This window comes from Tachyglossus aculeatus, chromosome 19, assembly GCF_015852505.1.
Source record: "Tachyglossus aculeatus isolate mTacAcu1 chromosome 19, mTacAcu1.pri, whole genome shotgun sequence".
NCBI classification, from domain to species: domain Eukaryota; kingdom Metazoa; phylum Chordata; class Mammalia; order Monotremata; family Tachyglossidae; genus Tachyglossus; species Tachyglossus aculeatus.
In genome coordinates this window covers 21,206,783-21,224,038 of record NC_052084.1, presented here as the reverse complement: position 1 = coordinate 21,224,038, position 17,256 = coordinate 21,206,783, and the positions used below count along the sequence as shown (strand labels likewise).

At 43.2% G+C, this 17,256-nt stretch overlaps 1 protein-coding gene across 1 annotated transcript in view; it reads right to left on the bottom strand.

The window, feature by feature from the left end:
- REV3L (REV3 like, DNA directed polymerase zeta catalytic subunit) overlaps positions 1 to 17,256 on the bottom strand; it is a 226,776-nt gene that overhangs the window by 39,109 nt on the left and 170,411 nt on the right. The window contains exons 20-21 of the mRNA XM_038761479.1: positions 14,810 to 14,928; positions 2,388 to 2,506 (exon numbers count right to left, since the gene is read on the bottom strand). Coding sequence (XP_038617407.1) covers positions 2,388 to 2,506; positions 14,810 to 14,928 — 238 coding nt within the window. The remainder of the gene's footprint in view (positions 1 to 2,387; positions 2,507 to 14,809; positions 14,929 to 17,256) is intronic.

Genomic DNA, 17,256 nt, shown 5'->3' with positions numbered 1-17,256 from the left:
TCCATATATACTATTTTTTAAAACGTTCCTTGCCCTTAACTAGGTAACAAGAAGCCTACAAATTAAGGCCTGAATTTGAAAAATCCAACAACTAAATGACTTGGGGGCTAGAAGTGAATTAAATGGTCATGTTAAGCTTCAATTTACTCGTTAATAAGATGTTTTCATCATATATTCTTAAGGACAGAGAGAGATATTGGGGATTTTTAAAATGTTTGCATTTTAAAGAAATAAGACCTAATGCTTTCTTCAGAATGGGTTGGAAATGTGTTTTTCAATTCTCTTTTAATTTTGTTTTCTGTCCTGAAGACAGAAGAGAGGAAAAAAAGGAATGGAAAAGACCCTGCTGCAGGTAAGAAAACAAATGACTGGAAAAATTATCTAAATGAAAGTACAATCACTGAAGGGGAAAAAAAGAGGATACATGGAATACATTGACATCACTTCTCTATCAAATTTCTGTTTCTATGTCCTATGCATAGAAAGCAGCGTGGCTCAGTGGAAAAGAGCACGGGCTTTGGAGTCAGAGGTCATGGGTTCGAATCCCGGCTCTGCCACGTCTGCTGTGTGAACTTGGGCAAGTCACTTAACTTCTCTGAGCCTCAGTTACCTCATCTGTAAAATGGGGATTAAGACTGTGGGCCCCACGTGGGACAACCTGATCACTTTGTACCCCCCCCAGCGCTTAGAACAGTGCTTTGCAATAGTAAGTACTTAACAAATGCCAACATTATTATTATGCCTCTATCTTCCTGTCTTTCTTCTTCCACTCCAATTTAAGGCCAGCCAGATATGGACAATGGCATTATGAAGGCCACCTAGATTTGTTTCAGCTGAAAACAAATATCGACAAACTGATCTTAAATGGGACCTGACTTCTCAAGTTGTCAAAAAGCAATTGCTTTCTGACACTCCCTTTCCTCTCCAGGAAACTGCTACCACATTAACCTAAGCCTTTATCCTCTCTGCCATGACTACTACTGCATCAGCCTCTTCATTGTCTTCCCGGCCTCCGGTCTCTTCCCACTCCAATATATACTTCATTCTGCTGCACGGGTCATTTCTCTATAGGAACACTCAGTCCTATCCAGCTCATCCACTGCCGTATTAAACAGAAACTCCTTACTGTCAGCTTTAAAGCACTCAATCTCCTTGCCCCCCTTACCTCACTGCTCTTTCACTACAACCCAGTCCGGACACTGCGCTCCTCTAATGCCAACCTACTTACTGTACCTCCATCTCATCTATCTGGGCGCTGCCTCTTGCCCACGTCCTGCCTTAGGCCCGGAATGCCCTCTCTCTTCATATACGACAGACAATTGCTCTCCCCACTTTCAAAGCTTTTTTTTTTTTACTTCATACCTCCACAGGAATGTATTTCAATGTCAGCATAAAGAAGTTCTTCCTAAAACCTAATTGAAATCCTTCCTGCTGCATGATAAACCCATTCCCTTTTATCCTACCCTTAATGAAAACTGCTCCCTAATGTACTTTGGGGCATTTTGTCAGCATTAAAAGACTTTCTTTTTGGGAAAAGAGCTGAGAGTTCACCTCCTCCAGGATGCCTTCCCAGACTGAGCCCCTTCCTTCCTCTCCCCCTCGTCCCCCACTCCATCCCCCCCATCTTACCTCCTTCCCTTCCCCACAGCACCTGTATATATGTATATATGTTTGTACATATTTTTTACTCTATTTATTTATTTATTTTATTTGTACATATCTATTCTATTTATTTTATTTTGTTAGTATGTTTGGTTTTGTTCTCTGTCTCCCCCTTTTAGACTGTGGGCCCACTGTTGGGTAGGGACTGTCTCTATATGTTCCCAATTTGTACTTCCCAAGCGCTTAGTACAGTGCTCTGCACATAGTAAGCGCTCAATAAATACGATTGATGATGATGATGATTTTTTTCCATTTGTATAGAAGTTTATACTTAACTTCTATTTAATAAATTCTCCTACATATAAAGACACACCAGTAACCCCACTTGTCGAATGTCACATTTTCCATATTAATAAAATTCACATAGAATTCCTATTTTAATCATTTCCTCAAGCTTGGGATTTCTCAACATTAAAACGCCCATAATGACTTTATGCAAGGACTCAGTATTTTCCTGTTATTTTACTTCACTTCCTGGTTTTGCCTTGGAGAGGATGTGCTATTTCCTGCTCATATCAAATTCTCATTAAAACTGCATCTCTTCCACCCTCACACCCAGGGGGCTCATTAAATACAATTCTAACAAGTTTCATTCATCTCAATATTCTATTCCACCATTTTGACATTTTGTACTCTCTGAGGCTGCTTTCACAGCAAACATTAACATTTCAAAATCTGTACATTTAAACTATAAAATGTAATTCCCTTCACTGAAAAGAAGTTACCTGTAAAGATCGGTCTTGTTATCAAACCAATCAGATAAGATTCGAAAGGTGAAGAGGGGAAAACGCTGATGAAGAACATGGAAGCCCACATTTTCAAAGGTATAATTAGTGAGAGCCACCTAGAAAAAGACAAGGAACTGTTACAATACCTTAGTACATGTACCTGATTTCATTCCAAAAGTTCCAGACCTTCAGATTAACAAATTATAAAATTTTATATACCACTGAAATGAAATCAATCAAAATCTGGCAAACACCAGAACGCTGCTAAACAAAGTAGTTAACATATTCTTATCTGCCTTAAAGTTTGTCCTTTGAAGGCACATTTATGCTATGGATTTTTGAGGTGGGCTAGTTGAAGTACACCTCATTTGCGAATCAAGGGTAGATCTTCTGGTTTTCCGTGAAGAATAATGGCTGTCCAAACCCACAAATACCTCCTCCCTTCTTTGAAAAACGTAAATGTTATCTCAAAATCACCATGCAACATAAAATTGGACGAAGCCCTGTTAAACCCCTTTGGGAATGACCCACACTCTGAGGAGCAGCACTAGTCCAAATAAAAACCCCAGAGAAATTTCGTTTTTCAGGAACACCTTGGGCTCTCAAAATATTTACAACCCTGTACAGTCTGACTTGAATATTTCCATATAAAACGGTATTTTTGAAAAATGGTGATGGTATTTTTCACTATATACTTTTTAGGTTTATTAAGGAGGGTCTCTTGAACTTTCCGTGATTTCTGTAGCCTGTTGTTAAAAGTGTTTTCAGTGGTTTCAAAAGTGTAGTGCCATGTTATATTGTAAACTCTCACGGGTTCAGTACAGTGCTTTGCACACGCTAAGCACTCAAATACGAATGAACGAGCCCTACACTTGTTTTTAATTTCATGGTTAGACCAATTGCTGAAGGGCCCAGGGTGGATTAGTGGGGAACGGGATTGCCAAAATCCATGTTTCTATGGGATTTTGAACACCTCAGTCTAATCCTGCTTCAGCCTCGACTGTGCTGGAGTTCTGGGAAGTTGAACAGTTACACATAATCAATATACTTAATAATTGAGCAGTGTGGCTCAGTGGAAAGAGCACGGGCTTGGGAGTCAGATGAAGACTGTGAGCCCTTTGCTGGGTAGGGACCGTCTCTATATGTTGGCAACTTGTACTTCCCAAGCGCTTAGTACAGTGCTCTGCACACAGTAAGCACTCAATAAATACAATTGAATGAATGAATGAATGTGGTTTCTAATCTTGGTTCACCACTTATCAGCTGTGTGACTTTGGGCAAGTCTCTTAACTTCTCTGTGCCTCAATTACCTCATCTGTAAAATGGGGATTAAGACTGTGAGCCCCATGTGGGACAACCTGATTACCCCCGAGCTTAGAACAGTACTTGGCACATAGTAAGCACTTAACAAATACCATCATTATTATTAATATTATTACTACTAAATGGTATGTTAGATTCCATAATAGGGCCCCAGGCAAAGAAACTTTGGGGCAGGGATCATATCTACCAACTCTATCGTATTGTACTTTCCCAAGCGCTTAATACAGTACTATGCACATAGTTAGCACTCAATAAATACCACTGATCTCATTTTCCATACTATATACTCACATAGATACTCATCACAGAACTATCAGCTTGTGAATCCAGGCTGTGAAAAGGGGGAATGCTTAAGATTCCTCAGCTGAGGGAACTCTGAACAGTTTCTTTGTAGGTTGGTAGGGATATATACTCTCTTATCAAAAACCCTAATCTCTTTCTTTATCTCTTCCTTATTCATTCATTCATTCAATCATATTTACTGAGCGCTTACTGTGTGCAGAGCACTGTACTTAGCACTTGGGAAGTACAAGTTGGCAACATATAGAGATGGTCCCTACCCAACAACGGGCTCACAGTCTATGAGGGGGAGACAGACAACAAAACAAAACAAAACATGTGGTCAGGTGTCAAGTCATCAGAATAAACAGAAGTAAAGCTAGATGCACATCACTGACAAAATAAATAGTAAATATGTACAAGTAAAATAGAGTAATAAATCTGTACAAACATACATACAGGTGCTGTGGGGAGGGGAAGGAGGTAGGGCGGCAGGGGAGGGGGAGAGAAAAGAGGGGGCTCAGTCAGGGAAGGCCTCCTGGAGGAGGTGAGCTCTCAGTAGGGCTTTGAAGGGAGGAAGAAAGCTAGCTTGGCGGATGTGCGTAGGGAGGGCATTCCAGGACAAGGGGAGGACGTGGGCCGGGGGTCGACAGCGGGACGGGCAAGATTGAGGCCCAGTGAGGAGGTTAGTGACAGAGAAGCGGAGGGTGCGGGCTGGGCTGCAGAAGGAAAGGAGGGAGGTGAGGTAGGAGGGGGTGAGGTGATGGAGAGCCTTGAAGCCGTGGGTGAGGAGTTTCTGCCTGATGTGTAGGTTGACTGGTAGCCACTGGAGATTTTTGAGGAGGGGAGTAACATGCCCAGACCGTTTCTGCACAAAGATGATCCGGGAAGCAGAGTGAAGTATAGACTGAAGTGGGGAGAGACAGGAGGATGGGAGATCAGAGAGGAGGCTGATGCAGTAATCCAGTCGGGATAGGATGAGAGATTGAACCAGCAAGGTAGTGGTTTGGATGGAGAGGAAAGGGCAGATCTTGGCGAGGTTGCGGAGGTGAGACCGGCAGGTTTTGGTGACAGATTGGATGTGAGGGGTGAACGAGAGAGCAGAGTCGAGGATGACACCGAGGTTGCGGGCTTGTGAGACAGGAAGGATGGTAGTGCCGTCTACAGTGATGGGAAAGTCAGGGAGAGGGCAGGGTTGGGGAGGGAGGATAAGGAGTTCAGTCTTGGACATACTGAGTTTTAGATGGCAGGCAGACATCCAGATGGAGATGTCCTGAAGGCAGGAGGAGACCCGAGCCTGAAGGGACATTATATTCATTCACTCAATAGTCTTTACTGTAAACTGCAGCCTGTAAGCTCCTTGCGGACAGGGTTTGGGTCTACCAACTCTACCGCACTGTACTCTCCCAAGCACTAAGCACTCAACAAATACCACTGGTTGACTGATTTACAGTGGGTCTACCTACTGCGTGCAGAGCACAGGAGAAAGGCACAAGGATAATCACTCAGACACTGTGCTTGGCTCTGCGAGGGGGTTGTGACCCAAGAATAAGGGGAAAGGTGGGGAGGATGGGAAATGGGCAAACTACGAAAAAAGGAACAGCAAAAAGAACGTACGAAAACAAGGACAACAGTGAAAACAGTAAGAGCTACAGCACACTGCAGAACACCTTCAGGCTCCTCAATGCTCTAGCAGGTGATCCAGATATACAACGGCCACGATTTTCTGAATGTTCCAAACTTGTGGAAGGGATGCCTGCTGCTCCTCATTTCGCCTTCTCCATTTTAGCAGTATATGGCAGGATCACTCGATTCCCCAATGGTATTAAGCACTTACTGTACTAAGTGCTTGGGAACAATGGAATAACTAGACATGCTCTCTGTCCTTAAGGAAGCTTACCAAATAGCAGCGAAGACAGACATAAAAATAAATTATTTATTTTCAATCTAAGGATATGGACATGACTACTTTCCTGGTTCTCCTCCCATCCCTCTGGCCACTCAGTCTCTTTCTTCATGGGCTCCTCCTCTGCCTCCTGCCCTCTAACTGTGGGAGTCCCTCAAGGCTGAGTTCTGGATCCCTTCCTATTCTCCACCTACACCCACTCCTTTAGAAAATCCATTCACTCCTATGGCTTCAACCACCATCTCTATATGGACGATTCCCAAATCTACATCTCCAGCTCCGATCTATCTCCTTCTCTGCAGTGTCACATTTCCTCCTGCCGTCACAGAACAATCCTGCCCCCATCACCTCAAACTTAACATGTCCAAAACAGAACTCCTTATCTTCCCACCCAAACCCTGTCCTACCCATGACTTTCCCATTACTGTAGGGAGCACCACTATCCTTCCTGTTTCACAAGCCCATAATTTTGGCATTTTCTTATCCTTAACTCATCTCTCTCATTCAACCCCCACATTCAATCCGTCACCAATTCCTGTCAGTTTAACCTTCACAACATTACTGAAATTTGGCCTTTCCTCTCCATCTAAACTGCTGCCACATTAATACAAGCATTTATCCTAGCCCACCTAGATTACTGCATCAGCCTCCTTGCTGATTTCCCTGCCTTCTCTCTCTCCCTATTCCAATCCATACCTCACTCTGCTGCCTGGATCGTTTTTTTGCAAAACCATTAGGTCCATGCTTTCCCATTCCTCAAGAACTTCCAGTGGCATCAAACAGAAACTCCTCATCAGCTGCTTCAACATACTCAATCACCTCGCCCCCCTCCTACCTTACCTCCCTGATTTCCTACTACAACCCAGCCCGCACAATTCCCTCCTCTTGCCGCCGTCCTCTCGCCCAGGTCCTGCCTCTGGCCTGGAACACCCTCCCACCTTCAAAGCACAGCTCCTCCTAGAAGCCTTCCGTGAAAATCCCCATTTCCCCTTTTCATCATCCTAGCACTGGGATTTGCCCTCTATTCACCCTACCCTAAGCCCCACAGCACTATGTACAGATCCATAGTTTACTTATTTATTTATATTGATGTAGTTTTGGGCAAGGAACATGTCTATCAACGCTGCTACATTGTACTTTCCCAAGCACTCAGTACAGTGCTATGCACACAATAAGCACTCAATTACAGCCATGGATTAATTGGTACTGCAGGGGTTAAGTGAAGGTGGCACAGAGTCTCCCTTGCCTTCCCACAAACTGAAGTTGAAGAACTGTGTTGTTTTTCAGAGGAACCTCCATCTGAAGGCCCTTTCACAAGGAGGAAAGATATGTGGATAATGTCTATGCGGATGTTGTTAAATATCAGAACAACCCATCTTAAATTAAATACCAGTACCAGACTAGGGTCAATTTGTGGAAAATCTGGGATTTTCAAAAATTCTGTTGCAGATTTGTCTACCCACTGTCTGCTAAGGGAGACTTAAGATTCAGCCTCAGATAATTCTGAATATGTAGTGTATATTTTTATTGCTCTTTTCTATAACGAGGGGAGATGACAGCACTACTTTGGGGAAAAAGTTGAGGCAATTAGTTTATTTCCCCAAATGCCCACTGAGCCCTTGAGATTCCAGTTGGCAGTAAAACCTCCCAAAGGCTTCCAGTGCCTTTGGGTGAACCACCTCTATCCGGTCCCAAGACAGTGGCAGCTAATTATCTGAACATCATCAGGGTATGTTCTAGAGTTCCTTTGGGACTGAAAAGCAAAGGTGAAGCAATCCAAGGCTCCTCCTTTTCTTTAGGATGGTTCTGATCGGAGGAAGGTTACCCCTTATAGGTATTTCTGGTCTAGCACCGACTGCTGATTTTGGATCGTAGCCCCCTCCCCTTTCCAGTAGTGTTCTGATTAGTTCCACGAAATCTTTCGGTGGAGAATAGTTTTAACACTGACTCTTCTCTGCAGTGGTTGTGAGATGCCACCTAAATAAACCCTGGAGTCAAATCCAGGGCAAATGCCTTTTAAAATGACGGGGAAAATCACAGATATGCCGACTAAGCCCTCCCGCCTGTTGTGCTTGGATTTGCTCCAAATTCACTCCATCCCAGCCCGCAAGACTCATGTTCCTATCCCTAATTTATTTATTCATATTAATGCCTAGCTCCCCCCTTCTAGACTATGAGCCATTGTTGGTAGGGATTGTCTCTTTTTGTTGCTGAACTGTACTTTCCAAGCACTTAGTACAGCACTCCATACACAGTAAGCGCTCAATACGACTGAATGAATGAATGCACAGTAAGCACTCAATCAATAAGATTGATTCATTGATTCTCAAGCTTCTTACAAGTCATTCCCGCTCCCCCGCCACCCCCAACAGATTAGGCTAATGCAGAACACCCACTTCACTCAATTTCACCCACTTCAACCTACACACTGTGTTTCCCTCTGGTCTCTCTTGTCATAGATCCTTTCCTCCCGCCCTCCTTCTTGCCAGGAACTCTCCCATCCTTCACTTCTGACAGAACTCTGTTTTTCCCCACCTTCAAAGCCCTACTAAAGTGACATCTCCTCCTGGAAGCCTTTCCGGACTAATCTTCTCATTTCCGCATGCTACTTTCCCTCACCACCCATGCATTTGAGTTCATCCCCAATAAAATCTTAGATCCTCATCCCAACCCCACCTCCTGGACACATCCGTTCATATCTACATACTAAGTTACACGAGAAACAGCATGCTTGGGGGGGAAGAGCATGGGATAGGGAGTCAGAGGTTGTGGGTTTTAATCCCGGTTCCGCTGTGTGACTTTGGGCAAATCACCTCACTTCTCTGTGTCTCAGTTACCTCATCTGTAAAATGGGGATTAAGACTGGGAGCTCCATGTGGGACAACCTGATTACCTTGTATCTACCCCAGCACTTAGAACCATGTATGGCACATAGTAAGCACTCAACAAATACATTATTATTATTATTACTCCACCAACCTGTTATTTATTTTAATGTCTGCCTTTCCCATTAGACTGTAAGCTGCTTGAGGACAGGATCAAGACTACTTATCTACTGGACTCTCCCAAGTACTTATTATGGAATTCTGCACACAATAAGAGCTCAACAGATACCACTGAGAGAAGTAGGAGCTCAATGAACACAAAGACTACTAACACTATTACTAACAGTGTTCCAATAAATTAATAAAAATAATAATTAAAAAAAAATTAGTGGGAATTAAAGGGATCAGAAGTGAATTTTTTGATGGTATTTGTTAAGCGCTCACAATGTACCAGGCACTGTAGTAAACACCGGGACAGATACAAGTTGATCAGGTTGGGCACAGTCCCTATCCCACGTGTGACTCACCGTCTCATTCCCCAGTGTAGAGTTGAGGTAAATGACTTGTTCAAGGTCATGCAGCAGATAAGTGGGAGAGCCGGGATTAGAACCCAGTTCCTTCTGACGCCCAGGACTGTGGCCTGTCCAATAAACACTGCCTTCCTGCTTTTCAAATAACTAAAATCCACCCTTTCCTCTCCAACCAGACTGCTACCATGCAAATCCAAGCATCTTGATTTATTTCATCAGCTTCCTTGCTGACCTCCCTGCCTCCTATCTCTCCCCACCAGTCCATACATCACTCTGCTGCCTGGATCCCTGTTCTATAAAACGGTTCAGTCCACGCCTCCCCACTCTTCAAGAACCTCCAGTGGTTGCCCACCCACCTCCACATCAAACAGAAACTTCTTACCATAGCATTCAAACAAACACGGTCAAACACTTTGCCCCTTCCTTCCTTAGAAGCAGCGTGGCTCAGTGGCAAGAGACCGGGTTTGGGAGTCAGAGGTCATGGGTTCTAATCCCGCCTCTGCCACATGTCTGCTGTGTGACTGCGGGCAAGTCACTTAACCTCTCTGAGCCTCAGTTTCCTCACCTGTAAAATGGGGATGAAGACTGTGAGCCCCCCATGGGACAACCTCATCATCTTGTAACCTCCCCAGCGCTTAGAACAGTGCTTTGCACATAGTAAGCGCTTAATAAATGCCATCATCATTATTATTATTATTATTACAAGCCAGCCCTCATGCTTCACTCCTCTAACACCAACCTACTCACTGTACCTCAATCTCATGAGAAGCGGCGCAGCTTAGTGGAACGAGCACGGGCTTGGGAGTCAGATTTTGTGTGATTTTGGGCAAGTCACTTAACTTCTCTGTGCCTCAGTTACCTCATCTGTAAAATGGGGATTAAGACTATGAGCCCCACGTGGGACAACCTGATTAACAGTGCTTGGCACACAGTAAGCGTTTAACAAATACCATCATTATCATTATTATTATTATCTTGCCACCGATCCCTCACACATGTCCTGCCTCTGGCCTGGAAGGCCCTCCCTCTTCATATCTGACAGAAAAACACTCTCCCCAACTTATTAAAAGCACATGTAGTCCAAGAGGCCTTTCCCGCCTAGTCCCTTATTTCCTCTTCTCCTACTCCTTTCTGCATCCTCCCTCAGCTCTGCAGCACTTATGTCCACATCCGTGATCCAATGTATTTATTCATATCAATATTTATCTCACCCTCTAAACTGTCAGCTTGCTGTGGACAGGGAACATGTCTACCTTCTCTATTAAACTGCTCTCTCCCACGTACAATTAGTATAGTGCTCGGTAAACAGTAAGTACTCAATAAATGTGATTAATTGATGGGCCAGGCACTGTACTAAGATCTGGGGTAGATACAAGATAAGCAGGATGGACACAGCCCATGTTCCACAGTGGGCTGGCTCACAGTCTTAATCCTCTTTTCATAGATGAGATAACTGCGGCACAGAGAAGTTAAGTGACTTGCCCAAAGTCACACATCAGATGAGTGTCAGAGGTGGGATTAGAACCCAGGCCCGTGCTCTTTCCCCTGTTTCCAGGCTGCTTCCCCAGCAATAAAGATGAAGGAATGAAATGGAATAAGAGCCAGAAATATGTTAAGTTTTCAACTGCAGCAATCAATCAGTAATATGTTGAAGAGCCTTAGGTGAAATAGAGAATTAATATCTATTCTTAATAGGTTTAAATGTAAACTGATGACACAGAGTAAGTCCGATTTGAAAAATCCCTCACTATTTTTTCAGGAGAGTCCATTCAGGAAGATGTTCATCCTGAAGTGCTTTTCTTTTGAAAAGTTAAATTTTACAAATAAAAACATTATTAGTATCTCCATCAGGTGTTTGCTGAGTGTATACTACGAGCACAACATTATGAAGATTAATTATTCTGACACCAATATCAGTTATGTCGGACCCATTGAAGGCTCTACTGATCAATCTAATGTCAACTGTATTCAAAATTGCTCTGCTGGCCCATGTTACTGAGATGAAAAATGCCACAAAGTCTAGAATGAAGAAATACATACAGCTGGGATTAGCATGTTCTGTAATATTTTAGCTCCCAAAAGGCGATGCAGGAAAACACTGATGTACACCCAAGTTGTGTTTTTGTAGACCTGATGAATAACTGCAGGACCAGAGATTTGGTCCAGACCCAGGGCTTGCTCTGAAAATCCTTTGGGGTGCCAAATCATGCCAGTTTTGGATCAGGCCAGGGAGGGTAAGCCTGTTCTGGAATCTTCTGTTCTGAGAAAGCTTGAATGACCTCAACCATACAGCATCCCTAACTTATTTAAAGAGGCTAGAAATCTTTGGGGGCTCTGGAACAGACCTGTCCTCTTCAAGACAAAGACTCCATAAATGACCCAATGAACTGAAAGAAAAAGATGCAGGCCGTCTGATTAGGTCAAATACAGTCCCTTTCCTGCCAACGAGAATTAAAAAGTGAACACAGTGCTGAAGAATCAGCAAGCACCCCTATACAGGAGGTAAGAAAAATGTGAGGTCTTCAGTGTCTAACTGCAAGATTAAAATACGTCCCATTCAGATACAACGCTAGAGTTCTCTTACACAGACGATGGTAAAATTGTCAAGACCTTTAGATGCTTGAAAGCAGCACAAATCAATCCACTAATCAATTAATGGTGTTTATTAAGCACTTGCTGTGTGCAGAGCACTGTACTGACAGCTTTGGAGAGTACAATACAAATTGGTTGAAATGTTTCCTGCATACCAGCACCTGTATATATGTTTGCACATATTTATTACTCTATTTATTTATTTTAATTGTACATATCCATTCTATTTATTTTATTTTGTTAGTATGTTTGATTTTGTTCTCTGTCTCCCCCTTTTAGACTGTGAGTCCACTGTTGGGTAGGGACTGTCTCTATATGTTGCCAACTTGTACTTCCCAAGCGCTTAGTACAGTGCTCTGCACACAGTAAGCGCTCAATAAATATGATTGATTGATTGATACCAGGGGCTTACAGTCTATCAATTAATCAATCATATTTATTGAGCACTCACTGTGTGCGGAGCACTATACTAAGTAATAATAATAATTATGGGATTTGTTAAGCACTTACTATGTGCCAGGCACTGTCCTGAGTGCTGGGGTAGATACAAGATAATTGGGTTGGACACAGTCCCTGTCCCACATGGGGCTCACAGTTTTAATCCCTATTTTACAGATGAGGAAACTGAGCCACAGAGAAGTTAAGTGACTTGCCCAAGATCACACAGCAGACAAGTGACGGAGCCGGAATTAGAACCCATGACTTTCTGACTCCCAGGACCGTGCTCTATCTACTAGGCCATGCTGCTCCTCATGCTTGGAAGAGTACAACACAACAGTGTAACAGACACTTTCTCTGCCTACAGTGAGCTTATGGTCTAGAGGAGACAGCCATTAATATAAAAAAATAAATTACAGATGTATACCCCTGTTGGTGGCAGGGGTGGTGAATAAAGGGATCAAGTCAAGGAGAAGCAGAAGGGGGTGGGAAAAGAGGAAATGAGAGCTTAGTGAGGGAAGGCCTCGGAGAAGACGTGCCTTCAATAAGGCTTTGAGAGTGGGGAGGGTAATTGTCTGTTGGATATGAAAAGGGAGGGCATTCCAGGCCAGAGGCAGGATATGGGCAGGAGGTCGATGGCGAGATAGACGGGATTGAAGAACAGTGAGTAGGAGGGCATTAGAGAAGAGTTTGAGGGTTGGGTTGTAGCAGGAGAGTAGGAGGAGGCAAGGTGATTGAGCGCTTTAAAGTTGTTGGGAGGGAGTTTCTTTCTGATGCATAGGTGGATGGGCAACCACTGGAGGTTCTTGAGGAGTGGGAAAACAAAGCCTGAACATTTTTGGAGAAAAATGGTCCAGGTAGCAGAGTGAAGTATGGAGTGGGGAGAGACAAGAGGCTGGGAGGTAAGCAGGAGGCCGATACAGTAATCAAGGCAGGAAAGGATAAGTGATTGGATTAACATTGGCAGCAGTATGGATGGAGAGGAAAGGGCAGATTTTAGTGATATTGTGGAGGTTGAACTGACTAATGATGGATTTAGTGATGGATTAATGTTTGGGTTGAAAGAGGGAGAGGAGTCAACAACGACATGGTTACAGGCTTGTGTGACAGGTGGTGTTGTATACAGTGATGGGAAAGTCACGGGGGAGGGCAGGGTTTGGGTTGGAAGATAAGGAGTTCTGTTTTGGACATGTTAAGTCTGAGGTGATGGCAGGACATCCAAGTAGAGATGTCTTGAAAGCAGGAGGAAATGTGAGACTCAGAGAGGGAGACAGATCAGGGCTGGAGATGTTGATTTGGGAATCATCTTCTTAGAGGTGATAGCTGAAGCCATGGGAGTGAATGAGTTTTCCAAGGGTGTGGAGGTAGATGGAGAATATAAGGGGGACTCAGAACTGAAACTTGAGGGCCACCCACAGTTAGGGGGTGAGAGGCAGAGGAGGAGCCCGAAAAAGAGACTGAGAATGAGCATCCAGAGAGACTAGGAGGAGAACCTGGAGAAAACAGTGTCAGTGAAGCTGAGGTTGGATAATGTTTCTAAGAGAAGGGGGTGGTCAGCAGAGTCAAGACTCTTACAGTCTATAAACGAAGTCAACCAAATCAGGGAGTTTGTTTACATATTAAAATAACAGCTTTAGGGTGGTCCAGAAGACATCCATCTTAGTTTTCCAGTCCAAGGAGAAGTTCCCCTAAATCACCCAGAGGGTTTAGATTTATACTCTATTCTATGCTAGCTTTAAAAATCTTCAGGAAACAGATCCCAGTTTCTTTCTATAGCTTGCTTAAGTTTCTTCTGTTTCAAGATTGGCTTCAATATGTTCAGCCAAAAGATGTAGAATTGTATTAGGGGAAAGGTATGTGATTTATGATGGAAAGAAAAATATTCCCGGGCTAAGTTAAGCAAAACCGTTGCACTGACTTTTCTAGGAATTCTAGGAGTGTTTTAGGGCCGAAATTTATTATGACAAAAATCATCATCATCCTCATCAATCGTATTTATTGAGCGCTTACTGTGTGCAGAGCACTGTACTAAGTGCTTGGGAAGTACAAGTTGGTAACATATAGAGACAGTCCCTACCCAGCAGTGGGCTCACAGTCTAAAAGGGGGAGCAAAACCACACATACCAGCAAGATAAAATAAATAGAATAGATACGTACAAGTAAAATAAATAAATAGAGTAATAAATATGTACAAACATATATACATATATACAGGTGCTGTGGGGAAGGGAAGGAGGTAAGATGGAGGGGATGGAGAGGGGGACGAGGGGGAGAGGAAGGAAGGGGCTCAGTCTGGGAAGGCCTCCTGGAGGAGGTGAGCTCTCAGTAGGGCCAGTAGGAAAATCAGTAGGAAAACAGACAGCTGATCATTCTGCATCACAGAAAAGTAATATTCCTTAAACATTTTAAAAGGATAATACAGATTTACCTGTTACGATGGAAAAAATGAATCAAATTTTGCTTTAAAAAGAATGACTCATCCAACCTCACTCACTTTCAGGTACAGTTTTAAACAAGGTACCTTACCTCATTTCTCATAATTCTCCAAAGATTTAGGGTAATGCGGCCAACGATATTTATTTCACTCATTGTGTCTGATCCATATTCATCTCTTTCAGCAGCAAATCTGTTCTCCTTTTTATCATCTACAGAAATGCAAACAGAATGCATTAGAATGTGGACAGGCTTATAAAAATCATTCACCTTGGGGCTCCCCCAAAGAGATCCATTCCCATCAAGAGTGGGTACTGTGGCCTAGGCGTCCAAGACGCTCCAATCTCTTTGTGGGTGTGCTCAGACCTGGGAATCAGAAGGATCTGGGTTCTAACCCCAGCTCCGCCATTTGTCTGCTGTGTGACCCTAGGCCAGTCACTTAACCTCTCGGGGCCTCCGTTACTTCATCTATAAAATGGGGATTAAGATTGTGAGCTCCAAGTGGGAAACTGCCTAAGTGCAACCTGAGTAACTTGTATCTATCCCAGTGCTTAGTACAATGCCTGGCACACAGTAAATGCTTAACAAATACCATTACAACCAACAAATAAAAAAAAAACCCAACAATAGTGGCCCTACGGTGGATTCCTGCTCAAGGGAATCAGGTGACTGATCCATGGCCTACTTTGATCCCAGAGTCCAGCATGCCCTTGGCTCTGATTAATACCACCGGAAATCATCATCATCATCATCAATCGTATTTATTGAGTGCTTACTATGTGCAGAGCACTGTACTAAGCGCTTGGGAAGTACAAATTGGCAACATATAGAGACAGTCCCTACCCAACAGTGGGCTCACAGTCTAAAATCCTTGCAAGGACCCTGGGTCTTAAAGGAACTTGGGATTCTTGAGACCTGGATGCCCTGCACAGACCTGGCGTGGACGAAGCCCAGTTGCAAGAACTTACTACATTTGGCTCAGGGTCCCTTTCGAGGTTGGTGGGGTGGGTCAAGTGTTAGGGGGCCCATATGTATAATGCTTCAGAGCTATAACTCATTTCCCGTTTTTGCTTTGATTGGTACTGAGGTAATCAGGCATCACTCCCAGGGTGTCTCAAAACCCCCAAATTCTCAGGCAACTGGTGGCATCTTCACGGTACACCCCTATCACCCTACAACCTCTACACCCCCACAAGCCAAAATTCATGGTGTAGGCTATGGAACACACTGCATAAGCACTGCATAACTGTGGCTCTTATAGCACGGGGCAATAGCGACTACTGTGATAACCTACTGCTTTGATCAAGATGATAGAGGAATTCAAAAGTAAAAATTTAGCACTTTTGCCAGGAGTCATTTTTTTTCTTTTTTCATGATAAGTAACTGTTTTATTTATTTTTATCATTATCATTATTATTAAGTTTAAGCACTTGCAAAACACTGTACTAAGCACTAGGGCAGATACAAGATAATCAGGTCGACCACAGTCTCTGTCCCACACGGGGCTCACGGCTAAGGAACAGAGAGAAAAGGTACTAAATCCCCGTTTTACAGGTGAGTAAACTGAGGCACAGAGAAGTTAAGTGACTTGTCCAAGGTCGTATAGCAGGCAATTGGCATAGTCAGAATTAGAACCCAGGTCCTCGGACTTCCACGCCTTTGCTTTTTCCACCAGGCAGTGTACCTATAGTGATCCCTGAAAGCAGCAATAAAGTGATAAACTCAAATCCCATTTCTTCTTTACATGACCACTTTTAAGGTTAAGGTTACCAAGAAAAAAACATTCTCTGTGAAATCTAGGTGATGTAAAAACAAACAAAGCATAGTCTATTGATGTCTTCCTTCCAGAGTTTGAAAAGTACCTATGTTTGATTTTTCTAGCTTCAAACTCCTTTTTTAACAGACAACACAGCTCCCATATTTTATTCTATTACCTCCCAGCTATCAGCCTTATCAAATAGCATAATTTTCTAAGTCTCTAGTTTTTATCATCTCGAATTATGGAGTGGTCTTCTACTATTATTATTATTACTTTTCTAAGGAGTTTCTTCTTTTGTCCAGGCTGCCTTGAGCAATGCCTTTTTAACAATTTAGGTACGCACTGGATTAAGGTGTCATCACAGTGACAACAGTAGCAGAAGGCTATGTCACAGGAAAGGTACTTTTTGCTGGATTCTTAATAATAATAATAATAATAATAATAATAATAATAATAATAATGGCATTTATTAAGTGCTTACTATGTGCAAAGCAGTATTCTAAGTGCTGGGGAGCTTACAAGGTGATCAGTTTGTCCCACAGGGGGTTCACAGTCTAAATTCCCACTTTATTGATGAGGTAACTGAGGCACAGAGAAGTTAAATAACTTGCCCAAAGTCACACAGCTAACAACTGGCGTAGGCAGGATTTGAACCCATGACCTCCGACTCCAAAGCCCGTGCTCTTTCCACTGAGCCACGCTAGTTCTCATGATGCAAGATGATGCATCTTTATGATGAAAGAATTCTGGGAAGCCTAGCAAAGAGTGGAGCAGCAGCCGA